We start from the raw sequence: 12,076 nt of genomic DNA on the forward strand, positions 1-12,076 counted from the left end.
TTTCCACAAATTGCATCATGCTTACAGTATGAGAGCTGCAGCGCTGGCGCAGCCTGTACGAGAGAATCGTACAACCGCAGCCCGCTGCAGTTTGACAAAAACACTCCAGTCTCTTACTGTCACATTTGTTTAGAAAATAAAAAATTGCATCTGATTCCATGTTTCATGCTCACAGTTTTCGAGGTTTTATAATGCAGCAGGTTTTTTCACTCTCTCCTCGGTGTGTCTGCTTCTTCCTCCAGAGGAAGATGACGAGGAAATCTCACACCAGACGAGTCCTGACCCCGCTGTGTACAGAGATTAAGGTAGGAAACACTCAGGATCTTCCTCCTGACTAACAGATAATCCATCGTCCAAAACACATATGCTCCTCTCATACGAACATATTCAACATATTTGTGTCAGAAATTATCTTAATAGTCCACCTGCGGCGCAGATGGGCAGCTGCTGCATAGCTACAGCAAATAAGCATCAGATTGATGCTGAGTTGTAAAATTAACTACACAACATTTCAATTTGATTTAGAACATTATGCTCGTTGTCCACTTATTCAGAAATGATTGAGCGACGCTTAAATTCACACCCTCACTTCAGTACTACTACTATATACACGTGCTCACACACATACGCACATATATGGAGTTACTGTTTGATGTCAAAGAAAAATGCGCTGTCTTTCACTTCAATTCCACGGTTTCTTGTTGCCATTTTGAAGCTGTGATTTCAGACCGTCAAATCACGGGCTTGAGTGGGTGATGAATGCTGAGGAGGTTTAACAGGCCCAAATTTCAAATGCTCAGATGAAGAGAAGAAACTAAGCCTCAGATGGATGAAAGTTGGATAAAGCAACGTTCAGCGGCGGGATGAATAATTTGTTCCACGAGCTTAATTTGTGTATTTGAGAGTGGTTGAAGTAACGACACCTCCTTTTTTCCAGTGTGTTTCCATGCAGCGGTGTGCTGAAACTTAATACATCTGCAGCTTTACCAGCATCTTTGATTTCTGAGTAGATTTGTGTGACAAATCACCAACAAACATCAAAAGACAAACAAAATTTATGCTCAGAAATACAAATTAGTATTTGTTTTCACAGATTAGAAACAAGCTGAACCAATTTTTCTCAAGTACTGCGTTATTCCCTCTGCTAATGGCAGCTTGTTGTGCAGAAACATGCTCGGCTTATTCTTCTGTAGCTTGTTAATCAGAGTTCAACACTCAGCTTATCAGATAACCAATTAGGTCTCACAAAAGTTACGTTATGACTAAATGTGTATTTGAGAAGATGTGAGCAACTTCTGTATTTAAAAACAGATGTCCCTTTGTTTTCTTAGTGTAACTGACAGAATGTTTTAAAAGATCATTGAGCCGCAAGCATGGGAGAGACATCTCTGGCTAGGGTTTTTTTTTTTTTTTTTAAATGGGTGCAATTGACTGTACATGGGGATAATGAAGTGCTTGATGATGCAACATCCAGTTCAGTAACCATAGCAACCCCATGTAGGTGGATGTTTATGTGGAAACAAGGGATGATGTTACAATTTCACCGTCAAAAATCATGTGATGATTTTTACTCTTGCATGTGTTGTCTCTAGACAGGCCACAGTAGTGAAAGGGTCCCAGCTACAGTAGTTAACCCTCCAGCACTACAACAACTCCAAGACCTTTAACTTGAAGTTAAAGTATATTTTATCTTGTTCCTTCATTTAGGGGGTCAAACAGTCCCATTTTAAGCTGCATAAAATACAAGTGATATAGCAAAGATGCCTGTTATTCAGTGTGACAATTAAGCAACTACACAAGAAAAAAAAAGTGTTGTTCTACAGTCTGAAGTACAAGACCAAAACTTGTTAGTGTTTAAACTTTATTGTAGGCAGCCTTGGCCTGTACAGGCTCCTGGCTGTAGGGAATGTAGTGCCTCATGTAGTGGTCATTGTACCAGTGGTCTCTGCCCTCCTCGTAGCTGTTGCTGTAGTCACTGTAGGTGCCTGGAGGATACTGGCCAGTAAGGAACATGTAGTCGTAGCGAGGGTAGAAGCCCCAGTATCCAGGCACTGGACTGGTCTCTGCCACAGGGTGGCTCAGGAAGGCCACGTTAGCGCCAGGGGCTGCTGCCTGTGCAGAAGAGGACGGAGCCATGTAGCCTTGGTCCTCATACTCGCTTTCTGAGTCCCCGCTCTCGTAGACCTTGTCCAAGTGGTACAGCTCTCCTCCCTGGAACTGGGGTCCAGGGGGAGGTAGAGCAGGGCTCACGTGTCCTTCAGCTCCTCCAAAACCAGCACCCTCCTCACCTCCAGAGAGGCTTGGAGGATTTACAGCCCAGTCATAACCTGTGACTGAGACAAGTTACAGTCAGATTTAGTGGACAGCAAGTTTGTAGAGATGCTGAAGTCACTGCGTTACCTCCTGGCCCACCAGCATGGATGGAAGCTCCTGGCAGTGTTGAGCCAGCAGGGATCAGAATTGCAGCGCTGCCACCGGATCCTGATGGTGCAGGTCCATAAGAACCAGAGCTGAAAGATGCTCCTACTGGTCTTCTGTTAGCATGACTGGGCTCAGCGAAGCCAGATGAGGATGGACCAACATGAAGGAAGCCTCCTCCAGATGAGGCAGCACCAGAGTCAGAACCTGGTGACAGCTGTAGTGAGTTACACTGAAATACAAGGCTTGTTGGAGGGTGGATGTAGGTTACCTTTCTTAAGAGGAAGGCAGCATATATCGTCCACCAGGAAGGCAATGAGCAGAGCCCTGGAAGATAAAAGTAATGCTGTGTTCTTTCTCAAAACATGAAGGCAACAACATGCACCACTGCCCTCTACTCACCCTGCAAGAAACTGAGAAGTCAACATGTTGATGTCTGACACTGAAGAGGTGATGACATGAGCAGGGTTTTATACACCAGTCTGACCAATCAGAGCTTAACGAGTTAATCATGAACACCTGCATCAAGCGAGTAATCTGGCATGTGCCAGGTAACAATGTTTGGAGTCTTTTAGTGGTCACCTGTGTTGTCCCAAGGCTAAATGGCGACAGTTAACACTTGTGTACGCTTCTTTTTGTGTTCTCTGTGATGGTCCTTACAGATTTGGCACCAGAAAAAATAAACCATCCAGTTGTTCTCTTTTTTTTTTTTTTTTTTTACAGCCAGGCCCTAACAATTACATAGTTCAGTGTTTTCTGGTTTTAATTAAAGTACTACAATGAAATTGTCTCCATCCCTCCATTTCTTGTACTGCTTATCCGTTAAGGGTTGCGGGGGGCAGGATCCTACCCCAGCTGACATTGGATAAGAGGCAGGGTTCATCCTGGATGAGTCACCAGTCTGTTGCAGAGCCACCAGGTGCAATTAGGGTTCAGTATCTTGCTCAAGGATGCTTGGACATAGTTGCTGGAGGACGTGAGGATCAAAAAAGTTGCTCAAGGATGCTTGGACATAGTTGCTGGAGGACGTGAGGATCAAAAAAGTTGCTCAAGGATGCTTGGACATAGTTGCTGGAGGACGTGAGGATCAAAAAAGTTGCTCAAGGATGCTTGGACATAGTTGCTGGAGGACGTGAGGATCAAAAAAGTTGCTCAAGGATGCTTGGACATAGTTGCTGGAGGACGTGAGGATCAAAAAAGTTGCTCAAGGATGCTTGGACATAGTTGCTGGAGGACGTGAGGATCAAAAAAGTTGCTCAAGGATGCTTGGACATAGTTGCTGGAGGACGTGAGGATCAAAAAAGTTGCTCAAGGATGCTTGGACATAGTTGCTGGAGGAAGTGAGGATCAAAAAAAGTGACCCCCAGGCTGCTAGACAGCCACACTACTTCCAAGCCATGCTGCCCCCCCCCCCCCTTGATGATTCAGACATTATGAATTGTGTCTTGATAGTGCAGCAGAATGGTAAAGCATATCAAGGGTCCTCTAATCTCAGCCCACTGAAATACACGGTCTGAGGTCTTGGTGCTATTAAACGTTTTGATGCTTGAGCTCAAAACTGCCGACAAGAGAACAGTGTGCCACATCGTTGGTGGTCACTGCCAACAGCTTCATGATTGCAGTTCGCTTCTGAAGAAGCTGCTGGTGGTGAGAGTGTTGAAAGCGTAAATGGCATTGGTGATGGCTGAACAGTTAAGTCAGCACTGGTTGGACCAATCTGGGCAATGATGGCCTAAAGTTTAGAGCAGTGGTTCTCAAACTTTTTTCAGCGATGTACCCCCTTTGAAGTTTTAGGTTTTTTTTAGTCAAGTACGCCCTTACACACGCAAAACATTTGTATGAGATACAGTGCCTTCAGTATTGGATGTATTACAGATTAGACTGCCAGCTAACCCTGCCCCCCCCAAAAAAGTGGGTTGGGTGTCTACTTCCGGTACCTTGTGGGTTCTCGTTTCACCTTTTTGCATTTTCAGCAGCATTGCTGCTGCGCTTTAGCCACATTACAGCAGGTTGCCAAGTGATATTGAAAATTCAGGATGTGAACTTTGTCAAAGGCTTTTTTAAAGCTTCACATCCCCCATGTCAGGAGTAGTGGTTATTACCACTGAGCTTGTGACCAGAGGTGTGTAGGCTCAAGTGATAACAGCCTTTATCCATTTTGCCCCTTGCATTGTTAGCCTTCTGAACACATGAAACTTGGTCAAAGTTTTCTACCATCCTAGTTAGGATGGTAGACATGCTCCTTGACCAGAGGGACACGATTCTAGTGTCACCTTGGCTGCTTCTAAAAGCCATTGGGAAGCAGCTCCCACAAGTAAAGTTGTGCAGGTACCTGCAGTAGGTAGTGCCTCTGCACCTACTAGAGGAGAGAATTTTCCCAAGCAGGACTTTTGCTGCTCACTGGCCTGTCCCATAGATCTTTAGTTTAAAGCAATAGTCTTGCACCTTTAAGACACAGGTGTGTTTACTTTGCAATAAATTCAGACACCAAAATCTGGTTGAGTTTAAGCTTTATTGTAGGCACCCTTGGCCTGTACAGGCTCCTGGCTGTAGGGAATGTAGTGCCTCATGTAGTGGTCATCATACCAGTGGTCTCTGCCCTCCTCGTAGCTGTTGCTGTAGTCACTGTAGGTGCCTGGAGGATACTGGCCAGTAAGGAACATGTAGTCGTAGCGAGGGTAGAAGCCCCAGTATCCAGGCACTGGACTGGTCTCTGCCACAGGGTGGCTCAGGAAGGCCACGTTAGCGCCAGGGGCTGCTGCCTGTGCAGAAGAGGACGGAGCCATGTAGCCTTGGTCCTCATACTCGCTTTCTGAGTCCCCGCTCTCGTAGACCTTGTCCAAGTGGTACAGCTCTCCTCCCTGGAACTGGGGTCCAGGGGGAGGTAGAGCAGGGCTCACGTGTCCTTCAGCTCCTCCAAAACCAGCACCCTCCTCACCTCCAGCAGAGAGGCTTGGAGGATTTACAGCCCAGTCATAACCTGTGACTGAGACAAGTTACAGTCAGATTTAGTGGACAGCAAGTTTGTAGAGATGCTGAAGTCATTGCGTTACCTCCTGGTCCACCAGCGTGGATGGAAGCTCCTGGTAGTGTTGAGCCAGCAGGGATCAGAATTGCAGCGCTGCCACCGGATCCTGATGGTGCAGGTCCATAAGAACCAGAGCTGAAAGATGCTCCTACTGGTCTTCTGTTACCATGACTGGGCTCAGCAAAGCCAGACGAGGATGGACCAACATGAAGGAAGCCTCCTCCAGATGATGAAGCACCAGAGTCAGAACCTGGTGACAGCTGTAGTGAGTTACACTGAAATACAAGGCTTGTTGGAGGGTGGCTGTAGGTTACCTTTCTTAAGAGGAAGGCAGCATATATCGTCCACCAGGAAGGCAACAAGCAAGGCCCTGGAAGAGTAATAGTTAAATTTAACTCATTAAAATGAAGGCCACCTCAACAATGCAGCCCGCTACTCACCCTACGAGAAACTGAGAAGTCAACATGTTGATGTCTGACACTGAAGAGGTGATGACATGAGGAGGGTTTTATACACCAGTCTGACCAATCAGAGCTTAACGAGTTAATGATGAACACCTGCTGGGGAAGGACTCATGTGAGGAGGATCTTTGCAGCAGAGTTCAGGAGTTAATACAGTGTGTAAGTCAATGACAGAAGGAGGCAAAAATAAAATGTGACAGATGCCAACTGCCTTTAAACACCACAGAAGATGAAGAAGATGGATTGTCTCTCCTCAAGTTTTAGGAATTAGTCTGAAGCGAGGAAGGGCACATGGCACCCTGAGAATAGACGCTCCTGTACAGCAGTGTTGTTTTCGTCACACTGGACGAAAACGAAAATGACGACGTCAGACCCCTTTTTTTCCATGATGAAAATGAGACTAAGACGAACATCACCATAGCCCTGAAAAGATGAAAATGTGACGAAATTGTATACATTTTCGTCTGACGAGAACAAGACGAGACTAAATTGTTCGTGGGTGGACGATCAAAGTTTCAAAACATGTTTTTTTTTCCGCCAAGTATAACATGCGTGCAATGTCAATCAAGAGCTCAAACATCAGAACGGAGCCAGCTAGGGCTGTTGGTCCAAATGGTCACGCCCCCCATCATCAGTACACACCCACGAAAAGCCTCTCGCGCGCACACACACACAGAGACAAGTCTGGGCCTGTCTGCAGCAGACGAGACTCACACCACGGCAGCAGCAGCGGTGTCGGGTGGTCGTAGAAAGACGGATGATTAAAGCATAGCTTTAGTCAATGTTAGGCCAGCCCTGTGATGCATTTTCTTTTTTGTAATAAGCCTAAAGTTTTGTGGTGGTGGTGGTGGTTCCACCTCCCCCATGGTGCAGAGACCGCTTCCTAGTGCTACATGCTAAAGCTAGAATGAATGGGCCTGCCAGGGGCCCCGCGAATGTTGGCTCATTTTAACCAGCCCTTCTATTAATTTAGCATGTTATGAATAAAACCCATGTCCATTTGTGGACGGGTGGCAGGTGAAATGCTTTGACCCATGTTTGTGGGACTGGGAAACACGGTAGTCCTCAGACCTGTTGCTGTTCCCTATCGTAAGCAACACACGTGGATGCTTTAACCAATAATAGCAGCTAAAGCCAATATGTTGGACATGTGGTCATTCATTTGGAAGTCAAGTGTGCTTTTATTTTTTGTTTAATCCTTTTTTATTGTGATACAATACTCATATTGTGTGCCAGTGTGTTGTCTGCATCTGCAACAAAATAAAAGTAAAAGGTAGAGAAAGAAAAAGAGGGGAAAAAACTCACCTTTGAAAGTTAGATCAGTTTCAGTGTGCTTCATTCTCGCACCTGTATTGGCCTATTAAGTACATACAAATATCTTTTATTTATAGGTATCTTTGATATTTGACTAAAACCTTTGAGTTTTCGTCGACTAAAACTAGACAAACTATCAAGGATAAAAATGACTAAAATGTGACTAAAACTAAGAAGCATTTAGTCCAAAAGACTAAGACTAAAACTAAATCTAAAATGCCAGCCAAAAACAACAGTGCTGTACAGTGAGTGGCGTTAAGCACAGGAAACATTGGTTTTTGGCCTGCCATTAACTGTAAAGAAGGAATGAGGGAGCGTAGATGCTGGGGAGCGAAAGCGGCACAATCCCCCGTATTTAAATGAAAGCACAGTTTGTCCACACTGCAGTGTGTGACAGCTGCACAGAAAACTCATATCAGCAGTTATGCTTTAAGGTTGAGTTTTTCAGTCAAAGCTTTTAACTTATCCTTACTTTGATTGTCACTGAATTCCTGATTCCGATGCATCTCAGAGTCCCACAAGTTCCTGCAACATTTTACACACCCAACAGCTGCAGTTGTGAATACTCTGCAGAGTCAAAAGCTTGACAAGGATTTCAGTAGTAACACTTGTTCAATGACCACCTTTGACATCTTGTGTGATGTTACATTAAGGAGCTGAAGTTGTTGCCATTTTTCCTATGAGAACTTGCAAGATTTTAGGTGGGCTAACCAAACTGGAAAGACATACCATTCACACCTACAGTCAATTTAGAGTCTGGTTTAACCTGGTCCCCTCTGGATTTCTTTGGACTGTGGGAGGAAGCCGGAGTACCAGAGAGAACCCACACAGAAAGACCCTGTGATGGAGCCTTAGGGCCAAGCTTTACTCCACCCAAGTAGGTGGATTATGCAGGAGTTTCAGATTCTGTACCAAAATGGCTACTCTCCAGTGGTCTGTAAAAGCCAGAGTTTTTCCCACATTTAAGCTGTGGCTCACAGAAATGCCCCTTCACCTGAACATTAGAGAGTTTTACTTCAATGTCAGAATACATCTCTTCCACATTATGACAGTGATTTGTCATACACTCACAGATGACGGCTTTGTAACATTTACCCTGCTGCAGTTTGTGCAACATTCACACCTGAGGAACAACTGGCTCGGTTTCTTCTGAGTTTTCTCAAGTCTGTATTTTTAAATCAAGCAGTGTCATGTCTTCCTGGGTTGTGATCAGTTATTTGGGTAGCATGGTGCCATTCCAGACTGGGACACCGAATGAGCCATGAAAGTCTCTGTACTAACTTGGAATCAAGACTGCTTCTTTGTTAAAGATAGCTAAGACACCAGGTTCATGTTTAAGCTTTATTGTAGGCACCCTTGGCCTGTACAGGCTCCTGGCTGTAGGGAATGTAGTGCCTCATGTAGTGGTCATCGTACCAGTGGTCTCTGCCCTCCTCGTAGCTGTTGCTGTAGTCACTGTAGGTGCCTGGAGGATACTGGCCAGTAAGGAACATGTAGTCGTAGCGAGGGTAGAAGCCCCAGTATCCAGGCACTGGACTGGTCTCTGCCACAGGGTGGCTCAGGAAGGCCACGTTACCACCAGGGGCTGCTGCTGCCTGTGCGGAAGAGGACGGAGCCATGTAGCCTTGGTCCTCATACTCGCTTTCGGAGTCCCCCCTCTCGTAGACCTTGTCCAAGTGGTACAGCTCTCCTCCCTGGAACTGGGGTCCAGGGGGAGGTAGAGCAGGGCTCACGTGCCCTTCAGCTCCTCCAAAACCAGCACCCTCCTCACCTCCAGCAGAGAGGCTTGGAGGATTTACAGCCCAGTCATAACCTGTGACTGAGACAAGTTACAGTTAGATGTAGTGGACAGCAAGTTTGTAGAGATGCTGAAGTCATTGCGTTACCTCCTGGCCCACCAGCGTGGATGGAAGCTCCTGGCAGTGTTGAGCCAGCAGGGATCAGAATTGCAGCGCTGCCACCGGATCCTGATGGTGCAGGTCCATAAGAGCCAGAGCTGAAAGATGCTCCTACTGGTCTTCTGTTAGCATGACTGGGCTCAGCGAAGCCAGATGAGGATGGACCAACATGAAGGAAGCCTCCTCCAGATGAGGCAGCACCAGAGTCAGAACCTGGTGACAGCTGTAGTGAGTTACACTGAAATACAAGGCTTGTTGGAGGGTGGATGTAGGTTACCTTTCTTAAGAGGAAGGCAGCATATATCGTCCACCAGGAAGGCAATGAGCAGAGCCCTGGAAGATAAAAGTAATGCCATGTGTTTTCTCAAAACATGAAGGCAACAACATGCACCACTGCCCTCTACTCACCCTGCAAGAAACTGAGAAGTCAACATGTTGATGTCTGACACTGAAGAGGTGATGACATGAGCAGGGTTTTATACACCAGTCTGACCAATCAGAGCTTAACGAGTTAATCATGAAAACCTGCTGGGGAAGGACTCAGGTGAGGGGGATTACTTCAGCATGTTCGACCTCCTTTTGTTTGGACGTAGATCACATTGTGATTGATTGTGATTTTAAAAAAGTTGTATGTTCATTTCAGCGTGACTTTCATGAATGGATGATTTTAATTCATTTTGAGTGGAGTGACTCTCATTGTTGTAGCACACATTGCTCCTCTTTAGCCCCTGTAATGGCTTCCTCTCATTGACTCACCTGACCTAGACAGGGACAGAATAAATGGGCCCTTTTTCCAGTTGACACGCTGAGATTGCTCGTGCTTTAAGTGGGGAGCCACAAACTGGTGCCTCTCTTCCTGGAGGGGCCTTGGAGGTTTCTTTTTGGAGGCCCTGAGAGCTCTGACATGGATCTCCGTCTTTACTTGCAGAGAGACGTCTGGATCTCTTTTGTTTTTCCAAATTCATGATTGGGTGACAACGCATGATGGTTCGCCAGTGTGTTTTCCTTTGTCACTTGAATAGAACTGCTGCATTGTTTCTTTTGACTGCTCTGCTAATTCAATATTTCTAGCTAGAAAAGAGCCTCTTTTGGTGTCCTTGATACGTCACTCTACTCGACGTTCTATGCAAAACCAGACAGAATAATCTGCTAGTCAGACAGTCTAGTAAGCATCTACCAAAAAATGATAGATTTACTGATTAGATCTGGACTTGATTTCTATATTTTAACCATTTGAGCAGGCACTGTATGATGCCCCTTAGGAATGCATTGCAAAAGAGTCAGTATTCATTTATATTTTGTTTCTGCTCCATTAAAACGCTTTCATACGATGAGAGACAATGTTTTAATCCTGCATCTGCAGCAGAATTTTGGCATTTCAAGAAATCCGTTTGTGATGATGTCATACGTGGAGGTTTGTCTGAGCGCTTGTGTGTTAGACAACAATGTTTGGCAGTTGTTGTTTTTTTTTTTGTCACTAATGTTGTGACATGTGGGTTGACATGAATCTGAACTCGTCAAATTATTCACCTGGACATGGCGACACTATATCATGAAGTACCAGATGATGTAACCCTCTTTCTTTTTTTTGGGGGGGGGGGGGGTGGTAACCAGGGCAACCCTATGATTCCATGGTGACAGATGTTTGTGAAAGACAAGGATCAGGGGGCAGGTGTCAACTTGACTCAAAATGTTGTCCTCCTGGTTCTGAGTTATTAACACTGATGGTCGGCATGTGTATACACATAAGTACATGTATTCATATATATAAATGTGTGCGTTAGTTTGGTCGTTATTATCAGTTAAGTCTGCCAATCAGAATGGAATTATTGCTCAAATAAGTCAAATCATTGACAATCATTTCCATCAGTACCAGTTGATTTTCTGTTGTTGACCATGGAAGCTTGTCCTGCATAGATTGGCCATTTGTTTCCGCTTCTACATCAGAAAAACGTAGTGTGCTGGACGCCAACTTAAATCAGCGTCAAAGAGTCATGGGCTGATTATTAGGCTCTGGAAACCAGTGAAATGCTTGTCATTCCATCCCCTGCTTGTCAAACCTCCATCTACAAGTCATTCTTGAAAGAAACCATGGAGCCAGATGATTGCACGAGATCTTTATTTCACGCGTTTCTGTTCATTATCCTGCTTTTCAGGAGCGTATGATCTCAGGTAGTGGTCGCTGGCCCTCAGCTCCTCTGAATCCAACATCTCCTCACCCCTGGATTGGCCCATCAGGTCCCATCATGTCTTCTAATAGAGAAACAAAGAACTGAAAATAAGGATCAACGGTTCTCCAAATGCAGAAAAAATGTCCAGGAGCAAATATGAAAACATGAGCATCCACCTAGAACTCTGTCATCGCGATACATCGGTCTTGGCACAGGCTCATCGACTGGCCCCCCAGAGGATGCATCTTCATCGGGTGGAGGACTACCGCACTGTTGACCTTGTGCCATAAATGGGCAGGTTATAGTCACAATCAGGAGGGTGACCAGCAAAGTCCTGTGAGGTTAAAAACACATATAGATTCATATATGTGTGTGCGTGTGTATGTATGTTTATATATGTATATATACATATGTGTATGTATGTATATCCTGTATATACATATATATGTACATATACATATATGTATTTATGTATATTTAGCCATACAATGTAAAATAAATTTAAAAAAAACTTTAACCACGACAGCGGCTTCTCACCTGCTGAGGAGAGCAGTCATCATGTTGACAGCTGGCAGTAGGAATGTGTTGAAGTCCCACTGACACACCTGAAGCAAAGCAGCCGGAGCCCCAACAGGTACGTGGGTTCTGCTCATGCGCCGTTGGAGCCTCTGTGAAAGTTAAACAGAGACGCGTCAGGGAGTGTGTGTCATCAGGGTGGGCAAATTTACAGTGAAAACGGAAAGACAGTTAAAAAAAAAAAAAAAACTTTCAGCAAAAGGAGGGTTT

At 45.1% G+C, this 12,076-nt stretch overlaps 4 protein-coding genes across 8 annotated transcripts in view; 1 reads left to right on the forward strand and 3 right to left on the reverse strand.

The window, feature by feature from the left end:
- The window catches only part of trpm3 (transient receptor potential cation channel, subfamily M, member 3), a 167,442-nt gene that overhangs the window by 3,211 nt on the left and 152,155 nt on the right, over positions 1-12,076 (forward strand). The window contains exon 2 of the mRNA XM_086205867.1: positions 243-305. Coding sequence (XP_086061993.1) covers positions 249-305 — 57 coding nt within the window. The 5' untranslated portion in view covers positions 243-248. The remainder of the gene's footprint in view (positions 1-242; positions 306-12,076) is intronic.
- On the reverse strand, positions 1,845-2,899 carry LOC147259725 (uncharacterized). 3 transcript variants are annotated; one of them, XM_086205258.1, is made up of 4 exons: positions 2,821-2,899; positions 2,690-2,745; positions 2,413-2,625; positions 1,845-2,333 (listed from the first exon to the last, which is right to left on the reverse strand). In XM_086205258.1, exons 1-4 carry the CDS (start codon positions 2,844-2,846, stop codon positions 1,855-1,857), a joined length of 774 nt encoding a protein of 257 aa, XP_086061384.1. In that variant the 5' UTR covers positions 2,847-2,899; the 3' UTR covers positions 1,845-1,854. The 3 variants fall into 3 exon arrangements, with proteins under 3 accessions (XP_086061384.1, XP_086061382.1, XP_086061381.1); XM_086205256.1 differs by having other exon boundaries at positions 1,845-2,327; positions 2,401-2,625; XM_086205255.1 differs by having other exon boundaries at positions 2,401-2,625.
- Positions 4,912-5,953, reverse strand: LOC147259726 (uncharacterized). Of its 2 annotated transcripts, none has more exons than XM_086205260.1 (4): positions 5,887-5,953; positions 5,761-5,816; positions 5,472-5,696; positions 4,912-5,398 (listed from the first exon to the last, which is right to left on the reverse strand). In XM_086205260.1, exons 1-4 carry the CDS (start codon positions 5,910-5,912, stop codon positions 4,923-4,925), a joined length of 783 nt encoding a protein of 260 aa, XP_086061386.1. In that variant the 5' UTR covers positions 5,913-5,953; the 3' UTR covers positions 4,912-4,922. The 2 variants fall into 2 exon arrangements, with proteins under 2 accessions (XP_086061386.1, XP_086061385.1); XM_086205259.1 differs by having other exon boundaries at positions 4,912-5,404; positions 5,887-5,952.
- On the reverse strand, positions 8,549-9,591 carry LOC147259727 (uncharacterized). 2 transcript variants are annotated; one of them, XM_086205872.1, is made up of 4 exons: positions 9,528-9,591; positions 9,397-9,452; positions 9,108-9,332; positions 8,549-9,034 (listed from the first exon to the last, which is right to left on the reverse strand). In XM_086205872.1, exons 1-4 carry the CDS (start codon positions 9,551-9,553, stop codon positions 8,556-8,558), a joined length of 786 nt encoding a protein of 261 aa, XP_086061998.1. In that variant the 5' UTR covers positions 9,554-9,591; the 3' UTR covers positions 8,549-8,555. The 2 variants fall into 2 exon arrangements, with proteins under 2 accessions (XP_086061998.1, XP_086061997.1); XM_086205871.1 differs by having other exon boundaries at positions 8,549-9,040.

The sequence above is a fragment of the Aulostomus chinensis genome, chromosome 6, assembly GCF_037954235.1.
Source record: "Aulostomus chinensis isolate RoL2024-O1b breed Wild chromosome 6, RoL_Achi_v1.0, whole genome shotgun sequence".
Taxonomy (NCBI): Eukaryota; Metazoa; Chordata; class Actinopteri; order Syngnathiformes; family Aulostomidae; genus Aulostomus; species Aulostomus chinensis.